This window comes from Danio rerio, chromosome 10 (genome assembly GCF_052040795.2).
Source record: "Danio rerio strain M-AB ecotype USA chromosome 10, GRCz13ab, whole genome shotgun sequence".
Classification (NCBI taxonomy): Eukaryota; Metazoa; Chordata; class Actinopteri; order Cypriniformes; family Danionidae; genus Danio; species Danio rerio.
The window spans coordinates 38,745,418-38,772,545 of NC_141030.1; the positions used below are offsets into that span (position 1 = coordinate 38,745,418).

At 35.6% G+C, this 27,128-nt stretch overlaps 1 protein-coding gene and 1 long non-coding RNA gene across 2 annotated transcripts in view; one reads left to right on the forward strand and one right to left on the reverse strand.

Moving 5' to 3' along the window:
* Positions 1–690: 690 nt before the first annotated feature.
* Positions 691–27,128, reverse strand: part of zgc:110006 — a 40,167-nt gene continuing 13,729 nt past the window's right edge. Inside the window, 3 exon segments of the mRNA NM_001020552.1 lie at positions 691–874; positions 2,985–3,047; positions 4,620–5,096. Coding sequence (NP_001018388.1) covers positions 708–874; positions 2,985–3,047; positions 4,620–5,096 — 707 coding nt within the window. The 3' untranslated portion in view covers positions 691–707.
* On the forward strand, positions 20,992–27,066 carry LOC147842151 (uncharacterized). Its single transcript, XR_015501367.1, has 2 exons — positions 20,992–22,972; positions 24,552–27,066. It is a non-coding gene; the product is annotated as an uncharacterized LOC147842151 (long non-coding RNA).

A 27,128-nucleotide genomic window follows, 5' to 3' on the forward strand; every position in this document is an offset into this window, starting at 1 on the left:
CACTTTTTTCACAACTACAAAAGTCAATGGTGACCAGTTTCCAACATTATTATTAAATATTAAACATTATTAAAAGTTTGGAACCAACTGGAGGGAAAGTAAATAATGAATACATTTCTATTTTTGGGTGAACGGTCCCTTTAATGCTGATCTCTACTTACTGCCATAACCTGGACAAACGCGAGCAATCCTCCTTTTGCACAAACTAACACTTTACCTGTGATTGGGGCTAAAAGCACTGATAAAATGTCAGACAGAACCAAAGAAATGTAAACTTCTACTAAAGCTTCTGCATAACAGGAGAAATAATAATGCAATATCCAGCATCACTAACCAGTTCCACTGCAATGAGCTGAGGGAGGAGACAACCGTAAGCCAAGCAACAGTTTCCACGGCAACAAACAATCGGCAAGCCTGAATGTCACTGTCAAGCTCATCCAAGTCTACGAACCACCCGTGATCAAGTGCATTGAGTAAACAGTGAGGTGAGCAGTCCAAAAAATAAAATAAAAGCAACGGAAATGTATTAAAAACACGTCTGTCGTTCTGCATAGTAACACTTTGGACAAATCCAGTACTTTTACTACTGAAAATCCACCATTCTGGTGACTTTAGACACCTGTGCGTCTCCCGTCTGAGCTTTGAGCTTCTGAGGAAGTCTGTGGTTTGGTTCTGGTCTTTTTTTTTTCATGGGACCTGAAGATCTGTTATTCCACTGGGTTGTTTGCAGCTTTGACGCCAGCTCTGCCGATCTGTAGCCAGGGCAGCTTGGCGCAGTTTTTGAAGAGCTGCTCGATGGCGATGTGTCGAACATGAAGCTCTGACGAGAGAGAGTCTTTCTCCTGAACGACCACAGAGAGCTCCTCAAACACATCTGAGGGACACACAACAGTTCAACAGCTTCAAACTTCAATACTGAATACATTGGGATTGACTGTTTGAATCTCCGGGTGGTAATATTGGGGATTTGTGTCAAAATATTATGATAATGTTCATTAAAAAGTGACGGATTACCCAAAATTGAACATTCTGGCATCAGTTACTCACCCTCAAGTGCTTTCAAACTGATCACAATTGACTTAATGCTATGGAAGTTAATGGTTACCGGTTTATAACAAACTTCAAATACCTTCTTTTGCATTTAACAGAAAAAAAAGAGGTAAGAAAATTATGACATTTAATTTTTGAGTGAACTTTTGCTTTAAATCATTTAGCCATGACACACATTTAGGTAAAATAATAAAAACACATTTTACAAAAATAAACTGGGATTGATTGTGTGGAAATACTGGGTAATGTGTATCAAAACGTAAAGGGATGGTTCACCCAAAACTGATTTACTCATCCTTAAGTGCTTCCAAACCAGTCACCATTGACAGCCATAGTACAAAAAGGAAAATGCTATGGAAGTCAATAGTTGCCGGATTTCAACATTCTTCAATTTATCTTCTTTTGCATTTAAAAGAAAAATAATAATAATAAAAGGGTGAGAAAATGATGAAATTTTAAATTTTTGTGTGAACTATCCATCTAAATCATTTAGTTATGAGACACATTTAGCTAAAATAATAAATAATAAAAATGTATTTTACAAACATAAACTGGGATTGATTGTATGGATCTCCAGCTGGAAATACTGGGTAATCTGTATCAAAACGTAAAGGTATGGTTCACCCAAAAATTAGTTGCTCAAGTGCTTTCAAACTAGTCACCATTGACAGCCATAGTACAAAAAGAAAATGCTATGGGAGTCAATGGTTAGCGGTTTCCAACATTCTTCAAAAATATCTCATTTTGTGATTAACAGAAAAAATGGAATTAAAACAAATTTGGAACAAGTGAAGGGTAAGAAAATGATGAACATTTAATTTTTTTGGTGAACTATCCCCTTAAAATAATTTAGTTTTGAGACACATTTAGGTAAAATGACATAAATGGATGAGGTTTTAGCGAAGATATTTTGCTGGTAATAAAAAAACAACCAGATATAACAATCTTACAAACTTGTATGAAATAACTATAAATAAAAATAAACTGGGATTGATTGTATGGATCTCCAGCTGGAAATAATTAGTATCTGTGTCCAAACTCAAAAGGGATGGTTTACCCAAAAATTATTTACTCACCCTTAAGTGCTTAAAACCAGTCACCATTGACAGCCATAGTACAAAAAGAAAATGCTATAGGAGTCAATGGTTACCGGTTTCCAACATTATTCAAATCAACTTCTTTTGAGTTTAACAGAAGAAAAGAAATTCTAACAAAATTGGAACAAGTGAAGGGTGAGACAATGATTTTGGGTGAACTATCCCTTTAAATCATCTAGTATTATTGAGACACATTTAGGTAAAATAACATAAATGGCATATATGGATAAGGTTTTAGCGTAGATCTTTCTTGCTGATACCTCCAAGAACATGTTGAAAACTTCACACCAACAAATAAACATTTATTATTGCAACTTCTTCATGTAATAAAAAAACAAAATATAGAATTATATGAAATAACTGTAAATAAAAATGATATAACTAATAAAATGTGTGTGTGTGTGTGTATATATATATACTTTTGTTTTGCTTTTTCATTTTTATCATTATATATATATATATATATATATATATATATATATATATATATATATATATATATATATATATAAAATGACAAAAATTAAAATGAAAAAGCAAAACAGAAGTAATAAGATAAATATCAAACAATACTAATACAATTATTCAAGAACACAAATAAATAACATATATCAAGAAAATAAAAATAAATATCTGTAGCATTTAGCTTTGGTAAGATCAATAATAATAATAAATAACTACAAATAATTTAGGTTGTTGTGATGCGTCATATTTTTATGAATAATGGCACAGAAGTGATCAAAAGAAAGAAAGCATTATTTCATTCATTCATGTCCCCCGCAGCATGTCTACATTTATTAGTGGAGCTGTTCCTTTAAGGTAGAAGCTGCGACTCACTCTGTATCTGTAGCAGCAGCTGCTCGTTCAGCTGCCGAAGCTCCTCCACATTCTTCCTCATCACTGAAACACAAACAATAACCGTCTGAAAATCATCCTCCCGCTCTCCTTTTCAATACAGTGAACACTGACATGTCTCTTCATTCACAGCCCAAAGCGGATGACTTCAAAACAGTCCTTTATTTATTTTAATTTCAACATTTTATTCCCAACAGACAACACAGATGCTCTGAAACGCTCACGTCATGATCCTGATGACATGTCCGATTTAGGTTTTTAACAGAAGATAATAATAAAGAAGAAGACTGAAGAACTCAAGGTCTGCATTGTGACCTCAGGCTTTTATTGGGGTTTTGTGGACTGAATTGACAGGAAAGATACAGAGATAAACAGCGTCAGATAAAAGCCTAATGACGGAGGATATTGATTTCTCTCCTTCACTGACGCCGCAAGAATTAAACGGTGGCTGAAACCATTCACAGAGTGGATTATTATAGCCACAAAAGTCACAGTTAAGGGGCTGTTCAAATGTTTGAGCCTCTTTTAAAACATTTTGAAAGAAAATTTTCCAATTGTTACCAAGGCTGGATTTATTTGGAGAACACCACAGCAAAATTGTAATAGAAAGCATACATTTGTTCTTGAAATTAAGTAACAAAAAAAGAGAAATATAAGCCCCTTTCACACAGTGATACTGGTAAATATCCAGAATTTTTTTTGGAACGACTTTACCGATTATTTAAAAAAAAGTGTTGTTTACAGGGAAAGACGTTCCAGAATTTTTCCCGGAAAAGACGGTTCATACATCCATTTTAAAATACCGTTACATTCTGGCATCATTTAACAGAAATGACCACTAAAAGGCTTTGCATGTACAGTGCTCAGCATATATAAGTACACCCCTCTTCAAATCCTTTTAAATCAGGGGTTCTCTCAACCTTTATCACTTAGGGGCCCATTTCTTTAACCGATCAATTTTTGAAGGCACACCTGTCTGACATTTTCTCTAAAATGTTTGTATGAAATGCTCATTTAAACCTTTATTTATACATTTGTTGTGCCTTCTATTATTTTCTATTATCAATATTTTCTAAAAAAAGCTATAATTTATTTCAACTTAATTATATATACACAACTAAATCTATATATAAACCCTCTAAATCCATTAGACCTCTTGTTTTATAAATGAGCATTTTCTATCAGGCTCCTCTGATAAGGTTCAGAAGTTTCATTTTATAGATAATGACAAGATTACTAGCTAGTAAATAAAATACCTTTTTTTTTTTTTTTTTAAATGTCACTTTAGACAATTCTTTCGTTTTTAATAAGGTAGATTTGCTTTTGCGTCAAAACCAGCTAAATCCACTTGTGCTTTTTTGCAAAGAGACTCTAAATGTACCTATTGGGACAAGAGGTGTAATTAGTTGAAAATCACTAAAGATGCAATTAGAAATTATTTTACCAAATATAAAACACCTAAAATTTAAAAAATAATCGTAATTATGATTTTTCCCATAATTGAGCAGCCATACAAAATTCCCTAATATTTTTCATGACTTTAAACTAATTGTAACATTTCAAATTGCAATTGTGATTCAGTTTTAATGAATTTTTGTATAAATCATGAACACTCACATTCTTCTCGACTATGTCCCGAGTGTCTCCTCTGTCTGGAGTCTCTCTGCTCTCGATTCTGCGGTCTCTCTCCAGGCCACAGTCCCAGGCCGAGCTCCTCTGCTGAGTGACAGTCTAGCATAGATTTCCCATAGTCTGATTCGGACACCATCGATGCCTCCTCTGTCCACCGCGGGGCGTAACGAGGAACCTGGGCATCCGACTGGGGCACGAGCTTCCTCCCAGCCTGCTGCGTATGGCACAGGATCTGTTTGGCCCCCCAGCGGCCAGGATTCTCGGGGGTCACAGAGTCTCTGTTCTGGGCGTACTGAATAATACGGTTGATTCGCTGGCTCAGAGCCCGCTTCACGCCCTCATACGTGCTGTGAGAGGCCTTGGCACGGGACAGCTTCTGGTTGGCGATGAGATGGTATTTTTCAAAGCAGTCCCTGTGCCCACGTAGGGATTTGGAGTGCAGTAAGGTGGCGCTGGATATACCTGGTGCAAAACAAAAAGAAGGACACACTTAGGCCTCATTTCCATCTGACATTAAAGGTGCTATAGTAGATCTTGGAAAATGCTAACGTTAGCCTAATAGCACTGAAAGCATGCATGCCACCCCGCAAATAGACACCTACACATAATCACGTACTAAACCACATCCCTACGATACAACACTTCAGTCACCAGAGAGAAAGCTTTATGCTACAGTTAGTATCCTAAGAAAAGAAGGTAGGTTGTTGATATTTGCCTGCCATTATCTTGTTTCCAATCCAACTATCTAAAAATGATTTGCCAATAGGGTAAGCAAAATAATCTAGTTTTCTCTTTGAAATAATACTATTTTGCTGAGCCCACTGGCAGAAAAAAACCTGACATATTATTATTGGAAAACAAGACTATATTTTTGCTTGTCTAATAAATGCTTCATGATTTTAAGGGGAGCTATAATTACCTTTTTACAAAACATAAAATAAGTCTGATGTCTCTGGAGTGTGTATGTGAAGTTCCAGCTCAAAATACCACACATATAATGTTTTATAACTGCCCCTCTGAGGCTTTGATCCTAATTGTGCCATTTTGGTGACTGTTGCTTTAAATTCAAATGAGATGGGCTCTTTTCAAAAGAGGGCGGAGCTACAAATGCTTGTGTGTCAGCATCCGCTTGTTAAGTGTGACGTCACGCGAAGCGGCTTCCGGGTCCAAGCGCTCTATTCAACTGAATAGGAAGACTCATGAAATGGTAATAATAAACGTTTACAAAGCGATTTAAGGCTTTCGAAAAACACGATCGCAGTATATAAGTCCATGCCTTATATCAGATTGCCAGAAAGTGATTATTTTTTTATAAATTGTTAAATTTTTGGTATTTGTTATGCAGCAAGCCCAGAGATTGTTGTGTACACAATGATTCTATATAAAATTAACTTTAATGTGTGATAGGAATAAAACGTGATGATAAACGAATGATTTCTCCACTCATGAATGGCGGCTTCGACCAAGAAACAGTATTACATACGTCACAAACACGTCACCACTTAACAAGCGGATAGTGGCAGATTCAAAAACAAGACTAACGTCCTATGCTAATGAGGGAGAGATCGTCACTAATGGGCGGGGCTTTTCCCCTCTGATGACACGTACAAAGGGAGAATATCAATCAAAGTGTTTCTGCAGACATGTAAAGTGTTTTTATCAATTGTGATAATAAAAATAGTATTAATTTTTACAATCAGAAGCTGGTTGCCACACAACTGTGCCCTTATAAAGGTGATTTTTGCATAATAGGTGCCTCTTTAAAGAATTTTTAAAATATTTGGACTAGAAACACAAGACGCGACTACAAACACGAGCGTGTGTCTGAACCGCATTTGTGAATGCAGCGATGAACAATCCTTTCTGTACGAAAAGACGCAGAGGCATGCAATTATACATTTTAAAAGGCAGGTAGGACAGCCTATTGTAATGTTCGGACCGAACGTTTTATTTGGACAAACTTTTCTTGGTCCTGCGCCTTCCACAGAATATTAAAATACATAAAGTACATATAAAAACATCTGGACCAGCATGATAAAAAAAAGTTCCGAAGACAAATCATCCAGTGCACCTTTGACACATTTAACTGAACAAATCACAAGTGGTCAGTTGAAATGCATTATGGTTTCCACCTGGTGTTGTGTCAAGAAGGTTCCCTCTTACTTTCATCAATTGGATTAAAGAACCTATTTTACACAGCTCACAAGTCAGAGGGAAAGCATCTGAATAAAAAAAGATGTCAATGCAACTATGCAATACAAAGATTTGCTACAATGCACATGCACTTATATATAAATCCCTTGTATTGGAGTGTTTGCTTACAGAACCTCCCATAATGATCATGTGTTTACAGATGGGCATATTGATGCTTCAGTATTGATAGATATCGATACCCACAAGCTACTGGATTGATATCAATACCTTTAGAAAACGATTTAATGATCAATTTGTGATTATACAAAAGGTTGGTTCCTGTGAAACTGTTCCTTGAAATGTTTTCAGTATTTGTGTGTGATGTTTGTCCTACAATACTAATATCATTAGGTGACCGATGTCACATTAACCAAGAAAATCAAGGCACAGCCACTGTGTTTTATAGGTCACTGTGATTTCAGGACAGAAAGTTAAAAGTGAAATGGACTTAAAGCAATATAATTTCACCATGTTCCTTTTCCTCAACACCAAGCCTGATTGAAACGCGATATATCTTGAATACACTGTATGAAAATGTTGCTCATCTCTTTATAATGTAACCATGAAAACCTTCATTAAAAAAGTGGAGCAAATCAATGCCTATTTTTACTTTTTTAGGCTTATAAACACAAAAAAGAGAAAAACAAAAACCTGTTTAAAAACAAACAAAACATGACATTTCAGTTAATTTATACTATAATTAGATATTAGATCAATATTACACTATTTTATCCATATTTATGCAAAATAAATAATTAAAATACAAAGAATATATTTCTTTACTTATAATAGTGCTAAAATAAGCATTATTTTACAAATATAATATAACATTTCACATACACCCTTATATAAAAAAGCCCCTTTCATTCAATCATTCATTTGTTCATTCTTCTTTGGTTAATCCTTTATTTATCAAGGGTCACCACAGCGGAATGAACTGCCAACTACTTCAGCATAAATAATATGCAGCGGATGCCATTCCAGCCACAACCCAGTACTAGGAAACACCCATACACACTCTCACATTTATCCCCACACATACACTACGGCCCATTTAGTTAATTCAATTCACCTATAGCACATGTCTTTGAACTGTGGGAGAAACCAGAGCACCCGGAGGAAACAATAGCATTAAATTTTAACAAGAAGTTTGGGTATCATATTAAATAAACTAAACAAAAACGGTATTGCCTACCCCCCTAGTGTTGGGTCGGTAGGCAAAGTGTAGTTCTTTTGTAGCTGATTAAATGCATTCAGTCATGAATACAGTGTAAAGCCATTTCAACTACCCGAGTAAGTGATTAAAAGTGGACAAGCTCAAAATGTTTTAGACCTGCTGTGCTGAAATGCAAAGTATGTAAATATAGAATTACGTCGAAATGACGCATTTTCAGAACAAGCTGTTATTGTTGTTGAAGAGCGTCAGAAATGGCTCTACACAATTCTCCTTCCACTTATTGTCTGTAAAGGGGTTCAGAACAGTGTGTTCCCAGCAGTCCTTGATTCAGACACCTTGTTTTTTGGCTTTTTTACTGCTTAAATGTGATAATAAATGTAATCAGCACAGCACAAAGCTTTAAATTGCTCACCATCTGATCTTAGGACACTTCTTTTTAAAACAAAGAAATAACGGCTAGTACACACATCTTAAACCAACAGGAAAACATCAAATATAGCTTGGCTAATGTTTTTAAGCACTAAACAACTGCTAGTAAACCTCCAAACAGGTCAAAGTAACGAAAAAAGTGATGGATCTTTTTAGCTATTAAGTGTTTCTCTTCTGTGACAAAGATGGACTTTCTCCAAATATAGCAGGGTTATTGAGCTGTACTGCAAACGCCCTGGCATTGTTGACACTGTTAGCAAGACGGTGTATTCTTTTATTATGGAAACAAAGATTTCGCCTGAGTTTTGACAACTGGTTGCGAGATGCAATGAGCTTTATCAATTTGGAAAAAAATCAGGTTTACAATAAATAGCAATACTAGGGCTTTTTCTAAAACATGGGACTCATTTAGAATTTGCATGTCAGTATCTCTGCAAACTGTTAAATTTAAATCTTAGGGCCATTCAATTGCAATGCAAATGTAATTAAGTACATTGCATAAATACCTGAGGATTAATGTCTGTAATATTGGTTTATAAAGGTATATGTGTATATTGTACAGGTTTTTTATTTTTTAATTTATTGATTTTTTTTTTATTATTTGTTGTCATTTAGTTTATTGAATATTTTTGTTTATTTTTATCATTATTATTTAATTTATTATTTAATTATTATCATTATTATTTTTTATTTTCTCTCTTAGATAAATGTAATTTCATCTTGTTTAGAGGAAAGGGGTGATAATAATATTTGTTTAAATTTCTCTGTAAAATGACTGTTAAATCTCTAAAGTTTAATAAACTGATAAAAAAAGTGAAGGAATAATTGTATATTATCATTATTATTTTGACAGTGGCATAACATGTTGATTTGCATTAATAAAAGTGTAATTGTGCTTGCAGACACAAATAAATAAAGAAAACGGCTCAGTCGAACCAACAAAACCAAAGATTTAAGTGAACGTCCTAAATAAATATATCATCTGAGAGATTACATAAAATATCCAGTCCAAATCAACTTTATGTAGGAGTTTCAAGGGAACTCTTTTAACAGCTTCCAGAAAGAAGAAAAATGAGAAAAGCTAAAAATGTGCTCTTTAGGCTGCTCAAATATTTAAAGAATAATGAGAAACAAATGAAAGAGGAAGCAAAGAAAGACTATTTATATGTGGATGGGGAGAGTGTGTGTGTCACATTTTACTTACATCATCTAGGCCAAAAATATGAGAGTTAAAAATGTATATGTACTATGAATTTTAGTTTGTCTGCTATTAAATAAAATGAGAAGAATTTATTGCATTCAGGATAAAACAACTGATATACAGACAAAATTGAAAAGGATAGAGTTGTTTTTTTTCATATCGAATATATATATATATATATATATATATATATATATATATATATATATATATATATATATATATATATATATATATATTCATTTATTCTTTCATTTTTTTGTCAGCTTAGTCCCTTTATTAATTCGGGGTCGCCATAGAGGAATGAACCGCCAACTTATCCAGCAAGTTTTTTTACGCAGCGGATGCCCTTCCAGCCGCAACCCATCTCTGGGAAACCACACACACATTCACGCGCACAATCATACAGTACGGACAATTTAGCCTACCCAATTTACCTGTACCACATGTCTTTGGACTGTGGGGGAAACCGGAGCACCCGGAGGAAACACACAAGAAGGCAGGGAGAACATGCAAACTCCACACAGAAACGCCAACTGAGCCGAGGTTCGAACCAGCGACCTTCTTCTTGCTGTGAGGCGACAGCACTACCTACTGCGCCACTGCCTCGCCCATATATATATATATATATATATATATATAAAAATATATACACACACACACACACACACACACACACACACACACACACACACACACACACACACACACACACACACACACACACACACACACACACACACACACACACACACACACACTTGAAGTCAGAATTATTAGCCGCCCTGAATTATTAGCTCCCCTGTTTATTTTTTCCCCCAATTTCTGTTCTGGAAAGATTGTTTCAGCACATTTCTAAGCATAATAGTTTTAAAAACTTATTTCTAGTAACTGATTTATTTTATCTTTGTCATGATGACAGTAAATAATATTTTACTAGATATTTTTCAAGATACTTCTATACAGCTTAAAGTGACATTAAAAGGCTTAACTAGGTTAATAAGGTGAACTAGGCAGGTTAGGGTAATTAGGCAAGTTATTGTATAATGATGGTTTGTTCTGTAGATTACAGGAAGAAAAAAAATTAGCTTAAAGGGGCTAATCATTTTGTCCCAAAAATGTTTAAAATATATATATATATATATATATATATATATATATATATATATATATATATATATATATATATATATATATATATATATATATTTGAAAAATATAAATGTAGCAAACAAAATGTAATAACATAGAATAACTTTTTACTATACATTGGACACGTTTTGATCAACTAGCTAGTAAAAACATTCAAACAATGAAATAATTTCACGTTTATTATTATTATATAACATTTTAGAAATGTTTTATAAAAGTTAAACCTCTGGCACAGCTTACACTTAAATTATTATTGCATTTATTATTAACACCCAGTGGAAGAACTAGGTATTGCACCCCTGGTTCAAAATACAATTGCCAGATTGGCGACATCAACAGGTGTGTACCTGACTATCAAACCTAAAGGCTGATTAAAGGCTGATTTAAGTTGTGATATATATAAAAGCAACGGCACTGGATAGAAGGAAAATTGTCCATATTAAAAGCAGTTTTTGTTCTAACCAACACCTACATTTTTATTTTAGAAGGTTTACCTCCAGTGCACCTCATGCATTCTTTCTTTCTTTCTTTCTTTCTTTCTTTCTATAGGGACAATGTACAACACAGGTGTCAAACTCAGTTCCAAAAGGGCCGCAGCTCTGCACAGTTTAGTTCCAACCCTAATTAAACACACCTGATCAAACTAATTGAGTCCTTCAGGCTCGTTTGAAACCTACAGGTAAGTGTGTTGGAGCAGGATTGGAACTAAACTGTGCAGGGCTTCGGCCCTCCAGGAATTGAGTTTGAAACCCCTGATGTACAACATGACATGTTGAGCCAGAGTTAGCTATAAAGCTAATTTACGTCTGGTAAATGTGGTAAATGCTAAAAATGTGTGTTTGAATGCCGTTTTACATGACATGTACGGCAATACTAAGCAGACAGTTTACCTTAGATCTTAAAACCGTTTGAAATTGAAGTCTAAAACTGTGTCTTAGTGCAAGCAAACACATACCACTGATCCAACGTGTACATTTTATAATGTTAAAGAGGTTTAACATGTATCAAAGTGATTAGAAACCTTACCACTTCGCTGGAGTGCAGTAAGTGCACTATTTTGTGCTTCTAAATGGCTGTATTTAAATATCTGTTGAGTTGCGTCTGGTGCAGACAGCCCAATAATGGTATTTTTATGCTATAGAAGAGTCAAAAACTTACATACAGCACCTTTAAAGACAGTGGTCTTTAAAGTCAGTGGTCTTCAAATGTTTGTGGTCTTTACATTTTGTTTTTAAAAAGTCTCTAATTCCGCATTCACACTAGAGATTGTGGGACTGTGTGACAATTTTATACTCTATAAAATTGTTAAACCGTGAAATATAATTACAATTTTTAACAATTAAACAATACGCTTTAAAATGGAATTTATTATTCTGAAGCAAGACAGAATTGTCAGCATTATTATTCTAGTTTTCAGTGTCGCATAATCCTTAGAAATCATCCTAAAAAGCAGATTTCCTGCTTAAGAAAGAGATGATTAGACACTGATAAATATTAACTTTGTTAAATGTTAAAAACTGTTTATAACATATACAACACCAGTGTTCTGCATCTAAACCCACTCTCCTCCACCTTTAATTTTACCTCCAACTGATCCTTCAACTGAGCTTTAAGCAGAGGCGTTTATTAATCACTTTCAAATCAGCACCTGACAGTATCACTTCCTGTTTTGTTGAGAAAAGTAAAAACGCAAATCTGCCTGTAGCTTAAGTAGGCCAAGAACAAATAAACGGCGCAGGCACAGATCGAGTGCCGCTGGGTGCCTTTGTGTGTTGGGTTTGTGTTAGATTGTGCCATTTGTGTCAGAGCCGAGTTTTGTTCAAACATGTTTTGAGATTAATCATGCCACAGAGCAGTCATCATCAAACACCAGCGTGGGACACACACACGCACACACACACACTCAAAAATTGCTCTTAAAAGAAAAAACAACTCAATTCTGACATTCATTTACTTCCTCTCATATTGTTTCAAACATATAACTTTCTTTTAAGGAAAGAAAGAAAGAAAGAAAGAAAGAAAGAAAGAAAGAAAGAAAGAAAGAAAGAAAGAAAGAAAGAAAGAAAGAAAGAAAGAAAGAAAGAAAGAAAGAAAAAGGCTGCCCACTTCTCATGGTCAACCCCTGACTGTGCTGTCCCTTTAAGAGCAGAGCACACAAACATAAAGCAGCATTAACCGGTGGATTAGTCAGACTCAGCACTGGTGGTTTCATTTACCTTCATTCTGCTTCAAGGTTACTGTGAGTTGCTGACACTTGGCCACATGTATGCTTTATTTCCAGTAACGTCTGCACACAATGTACCACTAAACTCAAGACTTCAGACGTCTGCTTGAGCTTTTCTGCTGCAGACATCGGCTCACAGCTGAGGGAGGCAAAAGCCAAATTCATTCAGCGTCTTACGATAAACCAATTTCCTGCACTTCACAGCAAAGACTGAATAACAGGAAAGAACACTGTAGAGTGCGATTATAAATAGAGGTACTGAATGTTAAACACACACACACACACACACACACACACACACACACACACAAAAACACACAAACGACTGGCTCTGACAGGGAATATGAGCACAAGGAGTTTGGAGCACTTTAACTACAATATTCTGAACACAGAATCTCCCAGGATCAACATAAGCCAGGGCAACCCAGAAATCAAATCACCACTGCGGGACACAGTGAGCCACACAAAACAAAACCTTAAAATCTGCTTCACTAAAGCAAAATTTGAAATGCTACTTTTTCATTTTTATTTAATATTTTGGAATATTTAATATTTTGTTTTAACCATACTAGGAATTACACATTTTCATGTTTAAGAGACAGAATGTTTAAATGCACACAAGAACACAGAATAAATCTAAAATATTCTCTCTCTCTCTCTCAATTCTATAATTGCTTCATTGGCATGACGTTACAAATGTATTGGCAAAGCTTACAAAGTTTACATAAAAACATACATATACAGTTGAAGTCAGAATTATTAGTCCCATTAAATTTTTTTCTTTTTTTAAATATTTCCCAAATGATGTTTAACAGAGCAAGGACATTTTCACAGTATGTCTGATAATATTTTTTTTTTCTGGAGAAAGTCTTAATTGTTTTATTTCGGCTAGAATAAAAGCAGTTTTTAATTGTTTAAACACCATTTAAAAACAATATTATTAGCCTCTTTAAGCTATTTTTTTCCGACCGTCTACAGAACAAACCATCGTTAGACAATAACTTGCCTAATTACCCTAACCTGCCCAGTTAACCTAATTAACCTAGTTAAACCTTTAAATGTCACTTTAAGCTGTATAGAAGTGTCTTGAAAAATATCTAGTAAAATATTATTTTCTGTCATCATGGCAAAGATAAAATAAATCAGTTACTAGAGATGACTTATTAAAACTATTATGTTTAGAAATGTTTTGAAAAAAATCTCTCCATTAAACAGAAATATACATATAAAATGTTTTCATATACAAAACATAATCTACATTTTCTCTATTGTATCAAATATTCTATGTATTGTAAATATAGCAATTGTATTAAAAACTTATTATATTTTATATAATATAACAAAGGCGACACAGTGGCTCAGTGGTTAGCTCTGTCGCATCACAGCAAGAAGGTCTCTGGTTCGAAGGGTCAGTTGGCATTTCTGTGTGAAGTTTGCATGTTCTACCCATGCTCGTGTGGGTTTCCTCAGGGTGCTCCGGTTCCCCCACAGTCCAAAGACATGCGGTACAGTTGAATTGGGTAAGCTAAATTGTCCTTAGCGTATACGTGTGAATGAGAGCACACAAATGTTTCCCAGTGATGGGTTGCAGCTGGCATCCGCTGCGTAAAACATATGCTAGATAAGTTGGCAGGTCATTCCACTGTGGTGACCATAGATTAATAAAGGGACTAAAGCCGAAAAGAAAATGAATGAATGTACACATTAAGAACATATAAAGGAAAAGAAAAGAAAGGAAAAGAAAAAAGAAAAGAAAACTAAGGAGTGGTCTTTAATACGGAGTTCAAATTTGTGAGCAGGTGAACTCAGTAGTAAAGAACCATTTCTTTCAATTAAAAAAACTTTGCAAAGATAAAAAGTTCTCTGTCGTTTAATGACTTTTTGTGTGTTTTACATGCTTTTATTTTGTCTGGACTGGACTACTGTAATTCTATGTGTGTAATTGCTGCTGGATTGTTGAATCGTCTTCAATTAGTACAAAGCACTGCAACAAATTGCTCACTGGAGCCAAGAAAACAAGTTAGTGTTTCCCCAGTGCTAGCTTTATTGGTTAACAGTTCAATTTAAGCTCTTACTGCACATTTTTAAAGCGTTGTATGGTCGAACTCCTGAATATATTTCAGACATGATTCAGTCTTGCTTGACAATTCAGTTTTTTTTTGTCATCCCCACAAATTTCTTTTAAAGGGTCCAAAATACTGCCAAATATCTAAAGGTGACTGTGCCTTTTCAGTTGCAGGGATTGCCACTGGAAAGACCTGCCTTTGGACATTAGATGTAGTACCTCATTAGGTCATTTTTAAGCACTTTTTAAAGAGCACTTAGAGTGAACAGGTGCATATGTTGACGTGTGCCTGTAGTGTTTGTCATGCTCTTTCAATGTTTGGTTGTTTTAACTTTGTTTATTTTATTTTGTAAGATATTAATGGAAAGCACTTTGCCCGACATGTTTTATATGTCTTAGGCTGCTTTCATATCTATAGTTCGCTTCATTTGTTCCGGACCAAGGGTAATAAATGATACGTTGTTGCATCTTCTGCCGTCTTTGGGTCGTTTTCACACCACACTGCTGGCTTTAGTTCGAACCAGTTGAAACGAACCAAAATGCAGTCATCTGACAAAATCCACATCTCTCATTGGCCAGATGTTGTTGAACATATTTGCTAAACTGCTTATTGATTGGTCAGAATTCACGTGCGGGAAAATGCCAGTGAACTCCCGCAGGTAAACAAAACCTGTTACTTTGGAGGGACGACTGCGCTGACTGATTGTATCCCTGCTTTAGACACTATACATTACGAAAATGAAGCGTGGCCACGACTGGAAAACTGTTTAATGCATCACTCGTCACTTCAGGAGGAGACGTGAATTAATTTAGCTAAACTGCGACATGGTCATCTTGCGGAAATATTACCAACGATCCATCAGGTAATGTTTTCCCTCTCTCTCTGTCTCTGTGTGTTGGTAAAGCGCTGTCAACAAATATTTTTCCTCCATATCCCATAATGCACAGCGCATCGGCCTACGGCAGCTGAATTAGTCCAGAAGGCGCAGTACTTTTTACGGTTGGACCTGTTTAATACGGATCATATTCTCACCACAAAGGAACCGCTCCAGGGTTCGTTTGAAAGCGTACCGAGACCACCTCTTCAAGCAGGTCTCGGTTCGATTATTTGGTCCGCTTTTGGTGCACACTCGAGTACAATTGCTGCATTCTCACCTGCCCAAACGAACCGTACCAAAAGGGGAAACGAACTCTAGTGCGATTCAATCGAACTAAATAAGGCAGGTGTGAAAGCACCCTTAAATACATTACAATACAATATACAATACTAAAATAAATGGAAATATTTTAATAGATGCTAAAATAGTGTTAACATGTATGTGAAAAAGTATTTAAAATGCAATAGTAATAAAATGCATCTCTGACAGCTAAAAATTAATAAATACACCTCTGCTAGGAAAAAAAGTTATGCTCATCTCAGTAAACAACTCTTTGAGGCACATAGTCAAAACAGAAAATCTGTGTCAACTTGCAAACAAAAAATAAATAAATAAATAAATAACACGATTTGCATATCTAGCATGGTCTCTGAACGCAGACAGAGGAAGAAACGTTCTGAATCAAACCCCGTGGTGATGAAATACTGAATGGTGCTTGTGTAACACTGGCCTCAGCAACAAGTGACTGACTCCTGGTGAGAATGCCAAGAATGAAGATCCAGACAAGAGAAAAGAAAGCAGACCTTGTAATCCGTGTAACTGCTTAGAAAACAAGTGCTCGGAGATTAGCAGATTTGCCAAGGGCGAAGACTGAGGGTCGCAGTCATGGAAACCGTAATCGTATCCAGTGCAATCAACGTCATTTGCCTTTTCATTGTACCATTAAATCATCTTTCCATTTCCCACTATAGATAAAGAACATTCAATTACATCATCAATGTGCTTCAAACTAATCAAGAGCATCTCATCGAGATGTGCACTATATGTAAAATGAGTGTGTCAGTGAGTGTGTTTACATGCACGCTTCACGGTTCCCATTCTAAATTCCCTGACTTTCATTCTCTGACTAAAAAGCTGTAATGAACACCAAAACAGTCAGCTGTTGTGTTGAGCACCGAGCAGACAAACAAAACATTTTAACAGCCCGGTGGCTGCATTTGACTTGCATTAAGTGATTGTCCATTCACAAGCGAGAAAGCAATAAAATGGCACTGCAAAATAGACTAACTATAACAAATAATAGGTCAAACTTTGTCAACAACAGTGTTGGAAGGTAATAAATCTCAATCTCAAGTGGCGCAGTAGGTAGTGCTGTCGCCTCACAGCCATAAGGTCACTGGTTCGAGCCTTGGCTGGGTCAGTTGGTGTTTCTGAGTGGAGTTTGCATGTTCTCCCTGTGTTCGTGTGGGTTTCCCCGGGTGCTCCGGTTTTCCCCACAGTTCAAAGACATGCGGTAGAGGTTAATTGGGTAGGCTAAATTGTCCGTAGTGTATGAGTGTAAATAAAAGTGTATGGATGTTTCCCAGAGATGGGTTGCTGCTGGAAGGGCATCCGCTGCGTAAAAGATATGCTAGATAAGTTGGCGGTTCATTTCCCTGTGGTGACCCCAGAATAATAAAGGGACTAAGCTGAAAAGAAAATGAATAAATGAATGAATAAAAAACATGGTTGGGTGTGGAGATTTTCGCAATAGAATTTTAATGTCTGGAATAAACCTTTAATGCTTGTGTACTGTTCACATTTACTACCTTCTCATTAGGGGGCAGTTTTTGCCCCATTCACTTCCATTAAATTACCTGATAAAAGTCTTGTCGTCGATCTCAGTTGTATGAGCAGCAAATAATAACTTCTAGTTGATCATTTGGAAAAGTGGTAGAAGGTAGATTTTTCCGATGAATGATCTGTTGAACTGCATCTCAATCATCACAAATACTGCAGAAGACCTGCTGGAACCCGCATCGACCCAACTCTGGGAGTCCTGCAAGAACGCTTTTTTTGCTGTTCCAGATGACTTTATTAAAAAGTTGTTTGAGTCGTTGCAGAGATGAATGAATGCAGTCTTCCAAGCTCATGGGAGTCATACACAATATTCATTCTTTCCACTGCACCGTGACTTTATATTCTATACTGTACATTATTTCTGTTAAGTAACAAGACTTTTATCAAAGCAAAGTCAGACTTTACTGTCCTAATTAAATAATGAACAATTAAGGCATGATCATATTTTATTTTGCTAAAATAAGCATAATCTGGAGGCCTTTGCCTTTCATATAAGCCACTTCTGTTGTTCCTAAAACTTGGATAGGCGACAAGACTTTTTTTCAGGCCATGATACCAAATAATCATGCATTCTTGATTGTTGCTGGTTTTCCCTGTTGGGAAGAGGTCAAATGGGTCATTTTTACAGTTGCTCATCAGTTGGCAGCATTAACCCTTTAGAAAAAAGTTTCTGCCGTTTATTCGACGTTCTATGGAGTATAAACACCAAATTATAGTGTGTGTGCATGAATACACTTACTATGTTTACTGTGCTCTGAGAGCTGAGCTGCTTATTTTGATGTTGTCAGACAAGTTGATGTTGTCAGACAAGATAAGTGAGCAAAGGTCTCACTCACGCACGCACACACACACGCACACGCACACGCATGCGCACACACACACACACACACACACACACACACACACACACACACACAGACACACACAGACACACACAGACACACACAGACACACACAGACACACACAGACACACACAGACACACACACTAAACTCCATACAGAAGTCAGAAATTAAGCTTTTTTTGCACTGCAATTAATGATCAACAGTTAAAAAAAATAAAAATAAAAATTACCTCTTCCAAACAGAAAAAACCAACAACAATCAGGAATGCATGATTATTCAGGGCTTTGCAATCAGAAAATGTCAGTATAATGGAAGTCGAAGGGTGGTCAGTTTACCCAGAAGGTATTGTGGATTTTTTGACAATTTTCAAAGCATTTCCCCAAAATACATGTCAAAATAAGATTTCTCTCATTTGCTGAAAAACAGAGAAAGTTGTGGCTATATTAAGACTCCACTCACCCCAGAGTGGGGGATGAAACATCCAACAGGACACAAGGGTTAAAAATAAATGATATTGCAGAAATCCTATGAGCTGCAGGAACCGTAATGTTCTTAGCCTGATTACATTTAACAAGCTTGAAATAAACAAACGCATTTACGTGTTTTTCTTCATCGAAGTAAGATCTTTAATTGCTTAAATGTGAACTTTGCTAAACATGTCAATGCATTAACCTGCTTTGTCAATTTACTGAAGTGCATAGGTGTCTGACAGGGCCATGTACTTACTGTGGATTTAAGTTTATCCAAATAGAGCAAACATTTTGCAGTAAGGGAGTATAAATGATACACTCAGATTGATGAGTTGAGTTTTTTCACCCAAAGAATTATAATAATATGCTGCAAAAATGCTGCCTCTTTTAAAAAAAACGGGTCATGAGGTATTTTAATATGTTAAAACATTGTGTTGGAGATCCCTAGGTTTAAATGCATCTAATATCAGAAAACATTACAATTCTTAAAGCATGAGTTTAATAATACAATCATTTTGCAATTACTTTGAAAGGGCTCATTTGAAATCAATTCAATGCTTAAAAGTCTGCTTGAACCAGAGACTTTTATTTCAGTTTGTTGATGTACTTGCAACTGAAATGGAAAATTGTGTAGGGGGTACATTAGTTATGCACTGTGAGTTAATATGAACTAACAATGAATGGCTTTTTTTTTTAACTAATGTTAACTAACATGGATATGATAATAAATGTATTGTTCATTGTTTGTTCATGTTAACAAATTCATTAACTGACATTAACTAATACAACTTTATTGTAAAGTGTTACCTAGGGCTGGGCGATTCATCGAAAAGTAATCGAAAGCGACATTCAGAACCTATAATCGATCAAATTTTCCAGGACGATTTTTTTGCTTACTTTCCCTACCACCAATATTTGTGAGTAAACATGCACAAGCACTTCCAAGGACAACAATTGTGCAACACAAAAAATGAATGTGCTCAATCTGACGATCATACACTAAAAGCGTTTCAAAAGAAATGATTCAGTCACTGAATCAGCTTGCTCTTCCTGTTTCATGCTGTTTATTTTCCATAACCATGCATGGTGCTTCTGCTTTACACGTCCTCACAAGAAGGAAAGACACTACCACATGACCGTGTGACCCCTGCTCGATTTATACTTCTGCGTTGAGTGCATGCGTATGGTCTGGCGCAGCCTCCGCGTGGTCGCATACCCCTCGCTGTGGCTGATGGCGAAGCTGAAAAAAACTGTACTACACGTTGCGACGTCGTGTAGCGCAAGCTCTTTGATTGGTCGGCTTGAAAGCGGTAATGAGGGTGGAGATTCGCGGAAGAGCAAAGAGCCTGTTGGAACGAGTGTTTACAAATGCCATGTCCATTGAAGGAGCTCAAGTTTTGGGTTTACTGGTTGCACGTCCGCCGGTTTCCTGCCTCTGAATGAGTGGGTCTGAGCTACTTGTACATTAAGGTAACATTCAGAAAAATACAAAACACAGACGAACAAACTCGACACAAAGGAACATAAAAAACCCATGGCCAGCTAGGATTTTAAAGGCGTTTTTGCGGAGCAACATTAGAGCTAAGGCTGAATTATACAGTACTTCTGCGGCCACTTTTGCAGCCACATCAGATCTCTGGTCAAGTAGTATTCTTGACCCTTACTTTGCACTACATTGATGATGATTGGAAGTTGCTCCAGAGATTCCTTGAGATGGCATATTCCCATTATATTAAAATTATTATTTACTACTTTAATATTATTAAAATTATTATTTAAATATTTGTTTACAGAAGATGCAAGAAATGCACTGTTTAAAATATTATTTACAGGATATGCAAGAGTTATTTTATTTATAAGAGAAACTGCTTATTTTCTTCTTTTAATATGAAAAACACTGAAAATTATTTATTTAGTTTCCAAAAGTGTAGGTTATTTATGTTTTAAGGCAATGTAAGTTTTAATTTCAGTTGTTTAACATTGATGTTCAATAAATAATCATAGATAGTAATATAGATAGTAATATGTGAGCAAAACTTGTCAGTTAACTATGAAGGCAAATAAATTAATTAAATAATCGTTCATTAAATGTAATCAATTTAAAAATGTTTAACTAATTAAGATTTTGATTTTAGGCCAAATCGCCCAGCCCTAGTGTTTCCAATATTTGTGAGTAATCATGCACAAGCACTCCCAGGGACAATCATTTTGTAACACAAAAAATTGACAATCAAATGATCATACATTAAAAGCGATTCAAAAGAAATGATTCAGTCACTGAATCAGCTTGCTCTTCCTGTTTCATGCTGTTTATTTTCCACAACCATGCATGCTGCTTCTGCTTTACACGTCCTCACAAGAAGGAAGGACACTGGATCCTTGACACACTTCAGCTTGTGTGTTTGTGCATGCTGGAAATGGGAACGTAGTAGTGTTACCACTGTGCCCAAAACAGCAGCTCATGGTTAAAACTGGAGCGCAGTCAACAGCTGCAATGATTGACATGCGGCGTCACGTGCGGCCTCAAGAAAATAAATATAGCTGGTCATATATCATACACAGCGCTCTTAGAGAAGCCATCAAGCAGATCAGACTGGAGGAAAATTTATCCCTTGCATTTGGATTAAAATTCTCTTCCAAGCTCAAGTAGAAGCATAAAGAGCCCAATCTACTCACAGCACAGTTGTTTGTCCTTCTTTCTTTAGGGGTAAAGAGAGGTTTGAAATGTTAGAAAACATCCAGATGCTCATTTAGCAGCATGTGCGCTTTACACTTAACAAAATAAATGTACAAAAATCAAGATAATATCAATGGAAATATTTGCACATATACACCAAAACAAAACAACAAAGATAAAAATAATAGAATCAACAAAAAATGTTTAAAACTTTAAAAAGTGCACACAAAACTTATGTTTTAATTTTAATAGATATAAAAAAAATTGAAAATGTAAACATTGTTAAAATGTAAACACACACAAAAAAAAACGCTTACATTTTAATTTTCATTATTATTTTAAATTTTTTCATTCATTCATTTTCCTTCGACCCGGTCCCTGATTTATCAGAGGTCACCACAGCGGGAAGAACCATCAACTAATATGGCTTTTGTTTTACGCAGTGGATACCCTTACAGTTGCAACCCACCACCGTGCCGGGAAAATACCCCTGACATTCTTATTCACACACATGCCCACGCACACTACAGCCAATTTATCACAAATTTAATAAAACACAAATAAAAAAATTAAAACAGATTTCAAAGGGTTCGAAAAACGTTAAATTGTAGTTTGAACTGTGGCTTCGTGATTTAAAACTGTAACATATGCTTATAATTGCTGATATTTAATTAAATCATTTAAATGAAATATAGGCAAACAACAAAAAATAAAATAAGCACACTTAACTTTCTTTATAAATTTCTGTTTATGCAGCCATGGGCCTAAAAAGTTGGACTTGGAATCTAAAAGTCACAGTTTCAAGTCCTGACATTGGTGGGAAATGTAGGTGGGGAGAGTGAATATCCAACACTGTCTTACACACTCTTACATAGTATAAAGCGCTATAGTTTTATTTAAATGTGGCTGCTGAATGCGGATTGTGCCTCTTGGAAGGAATGCCAATAAGCTTAGGGTTATTTCCAATGAAGGTCGTTAGATAGAGGCAGCTGACTGATGGAACTCAGACACACATGTACGCTGGAGCGTATGACTGTTTGTGTGTGCACAGTTTGTGTGTGGTCATGTGATGTGCGATTTTAGCGGTATAGCGTGGAAGGTGAGCTTTTCAGAAATGCTAGATGAAACGCTAGTGTGGATGTGAATCGTATTCGTTCCAAAATGCCATTTTAAAACTAAGATGTATAAGTGTTAGGGGTGTAACGATACACTCAGCTCACGATACGATGTGTATCACGATATAGTGTTCACGATTCGATATGTATCACGATATTTGGAATAAAAATTGAAAATTTAACTGAAATGCTAATTTTACCAAGTAAACTATTTTTTATGCATTTTTTTTTTTGTTTTAACTTGTTAAACTGAACATTCTTTTAGGAAATATATTAAACAGGCCTGTCTCTGGAAAATAAAACAATTAAAAAACTTCTTTAAAAATATTATTGAAATGACAGAGACAAAATTAAGGAACAATTTAAGTAAAGGTGCAAAAAAATAAGCTTTCTATTCAATTGAATTTAACAGTAAGAGCTTAAGGCTTTGCTTGGTCACTTTGTTTTTTGTGTGTGCAAAAAAAATCCACATTTCCAGGTAATAAGCAGTTCTATAAGATAATCCTGAACTTATGTGTATCTGTCTGAGAGGTTCTTATGGATGGCTGTCTTCATGTTGGGCATGATGAGTGACAGGGTGGCCGTCTTATCATTACACAGGACAGTCGTGGCTCTTTTCAGCAGTTTAGGCAGGTTTACTATTTCTTCGGCGTCGCTGATGTCTGCGCTATCAAGTGTATCATGTTGACGTGCATTTTTGTGTACCTCTGTACTCAAATTTAGCTTTATGCTCGTCGTAATCATAACTCTAAAATGCGATATGGTTGTTTAAATAATGTGTACGTTTTCGGTTTCATTTCCACTGCTAAGTGCTGTTCATACTTCCCACGCGGCTCCTGAACGATCACTCTGTTCCACAAACTGAATGTTGTTTACTACTTTATTAGTCATAACCTGCAGGTTCTGTTCACTGAAGCAGACGCGCGCGTATGGCAAGCCGTTTTAGCATTTAAACCTTTGTTCTGACTATCCATAAATATATTTCATATTTAAATAAATTCATTTAGAGATATCTCTAATTATATTTTGACTAGTCGAATTATAATTAGAGATATCTCTAAATATATTTATGGATAGTCAGATCAAAGGTTTAAATGCTAAAATGGCTTGCCATACGCGCGCGTCTATCAGAGTCCGCCCTCTGTAGTAACAGCTCACGTCATGTGTGATTTTGCGGCCGCCAATACATCATTATATGAAGACAGAATGATATTTTAGGGTGAATTGTACCTTATAAATACAGTATGTGACTCTTTCAACACCATTAGGAGGTATCCCTGTCGCTGTGCAAAGTATGTAAATCACTGTGAAGACTTTAAAACTTAGAATGTGTGACCCAGTATGCGTGTCAAAAAGCGGACGAGTCTAAAGCAATGACTGTACACCCGAAATGTTGCCAGACGTCTGATTTTGAGAGGATGGGCCATCCTCTGTTTCAACTCCACTCATCTTGGTCTGCTAACATTACTGCTGCTGCAATCTGAACTCACGTGCGACAGCAGGTGGAACGTAGCTCACGTGCAAACAGCTCAACTAATAAGAGAAAACGGACGTCATATCGTAATCAAATCGTCATAACGCCACGATGCATATCGAGACATTTTTGCATCGCAATAAATCGTACAACGATAAATCGTTACACCCCTAATAAGTGTAAACGGGGCCTGAGTGTGTATTTTTCACGAGCGGGTTGCTAAGACAGGGGCTGGGCGGAGGATCGCGATGCCGGCTCAGCATTGTGATTACTATCCGCCATCAGCGATGGACGATGGAATAGTCTATCGATCCAACTCGAATTACAGATGTTGATCTACCTTAAAATTTGCTTTGTTCAACATTTACACTTTACCATTGCACACACTTTATAATATTTTATTTATCAGGTTTAAGAGTCTCCTTAACACTTATGTTCATTTAATTATAAGACATAATAGACAAGACGTTTTTGCTCATTTTTGTTTTTGACTATTAAAACTATTTGCCTTAGTAATGTTGGTAAATTAAAATAAAGTGGTTTAATACATTTTTACAAATCCTAATAATCCTAAATGGATTGTCAAAAATTATTTATTGATATGAAAGATTTTATTGGGAGTTTTTTTGTTTTGTTTTGTTTGCTGTATCGCCCAGCTCCATTATGTAGTCTTATATTTCAGGGGGAGAAAATACAAAAGATGTTCAATACTGAACTATAGAAAGATCCTTTATTTTAGGAAAGCAGACTGGCCAGGATGCAAAAACTGAACAGCATATTTCCCCATGTGCATATCCTAGAATAAACCTGCTGTGAGGCAATTTATGACAGTAATACTGCATAACGCTGGCATCCCACATCACCTATGTGGTTGTGTTTTCCCTAATGCCTCAGTTTCAAAAGGACAGAAACCCTGCTGAAAGCCTCCGATTACTCTGAAACATGGAGAAGCATTACTGAAATGGGAACGGGAAGCCCAGTCAGCAAATCTGCTCTCATCCGCCATGCAGACTGCATTCACTGATTATTACAGAGCTTTGCACCTTCGGGGTCATGAGGTCACACTGGTGTGCAAGATTACATCCATCATACGACAATCAATATATAAATGTGGAAAAACTAAGAACACCGTGAGCCTACAAGAACAAGCAAACAAACACACTGAGGGAGCATTAGCTGCGATTGAGCTTTCAGTACATTGCGAGGAAGGGCTTACAATGAGCACGACCAATAATTTACAATAAAAACAAATTATTGCATTAATTTATGCAAGTAATGTACCTCAAACAAATAGGAATTTAAAATTATTAATTTGCATCACAAAAACACTCTGATAGGGACTTTAAAGGGTTAGTTCACCCAAAAATGTCAATGATGTAATTAATTACTCATGTCGTTTTAATCCCCAGAAACCTACATTTATCTTCTGAACACATATTAAGATGTTTTAGATGAAATCTGACAGCTTTCTTAAACTCCATAGACAGCAATGATCTTAAAATGTTCAAAAGTCTAGAAAAGGAACTAAAACGTTGTCAAAATATTCCAAGAGACTTAAGTAGTTAAACTGTAATTACATGAAACTCCACAAACTTTTTTGTGCACCAAAAAAGGCTTTGTTTTGTTTGTCAGAGAGCATTTTACTACAGGCATTACAACGCTTGCATGTTTCACTGCTCACTTTAATGGCAGTTTAACATACAGCCCATAGTAAATAATACAAAACCTGAAGATATAGTGAAACAAATTCATATTTGCAGTTTTGTGGTACACAAAAGTGTTCTTGGAGCTTTTCATGACAGTTGAACTACATAAAAGTTAAAGTCACATGAACCTCAGTAACATTATTTTTGGTTCTTTTTCTGGACTTCGAACATCTTGTGATCAATGGAGACTATAGAGGGTTAAAAAGTTCTGGGAATTAATCAAAAAACTTTTTTGAATGAACTAATTTGTTAAGTTTAAGATCAGTGCATTCAGAAAAAAACTGATGATTTGTATTTCTGTTTGAATAACATTTCTTTATTAAGAATAAACATCACAGATAAGCGTTTTTATTAGTTTTTAATGAAATCATGCTATTTGAGAATTTTTTCCCCATCTCGGTATATTACTGTTACGCTTTTAGGCAAAAAAAAAAAAAAAAGATTAAGCTCTCACCGAAAACAAGAACGTTATAAGACAAAATAAGTGAATCGAGGTTAGTTATAAGGCAGAAGTGCAAAATTAACAAATGCACATGGAAGAGAAAGAGCAATACAGTCTCTGGTAATTTCATATGCATATTATGTGTTTAATATGGCAACATTTAGAATTAAGTATCCTTTAGCATTGTATATCATTATATTTCTTATATAATTTTATCATGCAGTAATAAGAATCCACATCTTATTGCAATCGGGAGTTATTTCAGAAACAAACGAGTGCGTGTTTTAAGCTGAATTAGTTTTAAATGTTAGTTGGTAATGTAGGCTGACAAAAATAAATAAATAAAAATAATGCCTAAATAAAGCAAAAAAGTCACTGAACATTAACCAACATCAAAATATCAGTAATGAAAATACTATTAAAATAAAAAAATAAATAAAAAGTGGCTGCCATCAAGCCTGTGAAGTGATTCAACCAACAGAAAATAACAAATAATTCATCAGCTTGAAGATATAGGCTTCTTTTTGTTATTGGCTGATGATGATGATGATGATGATGATGATAACAAAAACAAAATAGCATTTATCGGCTAATATCGATATGGCAA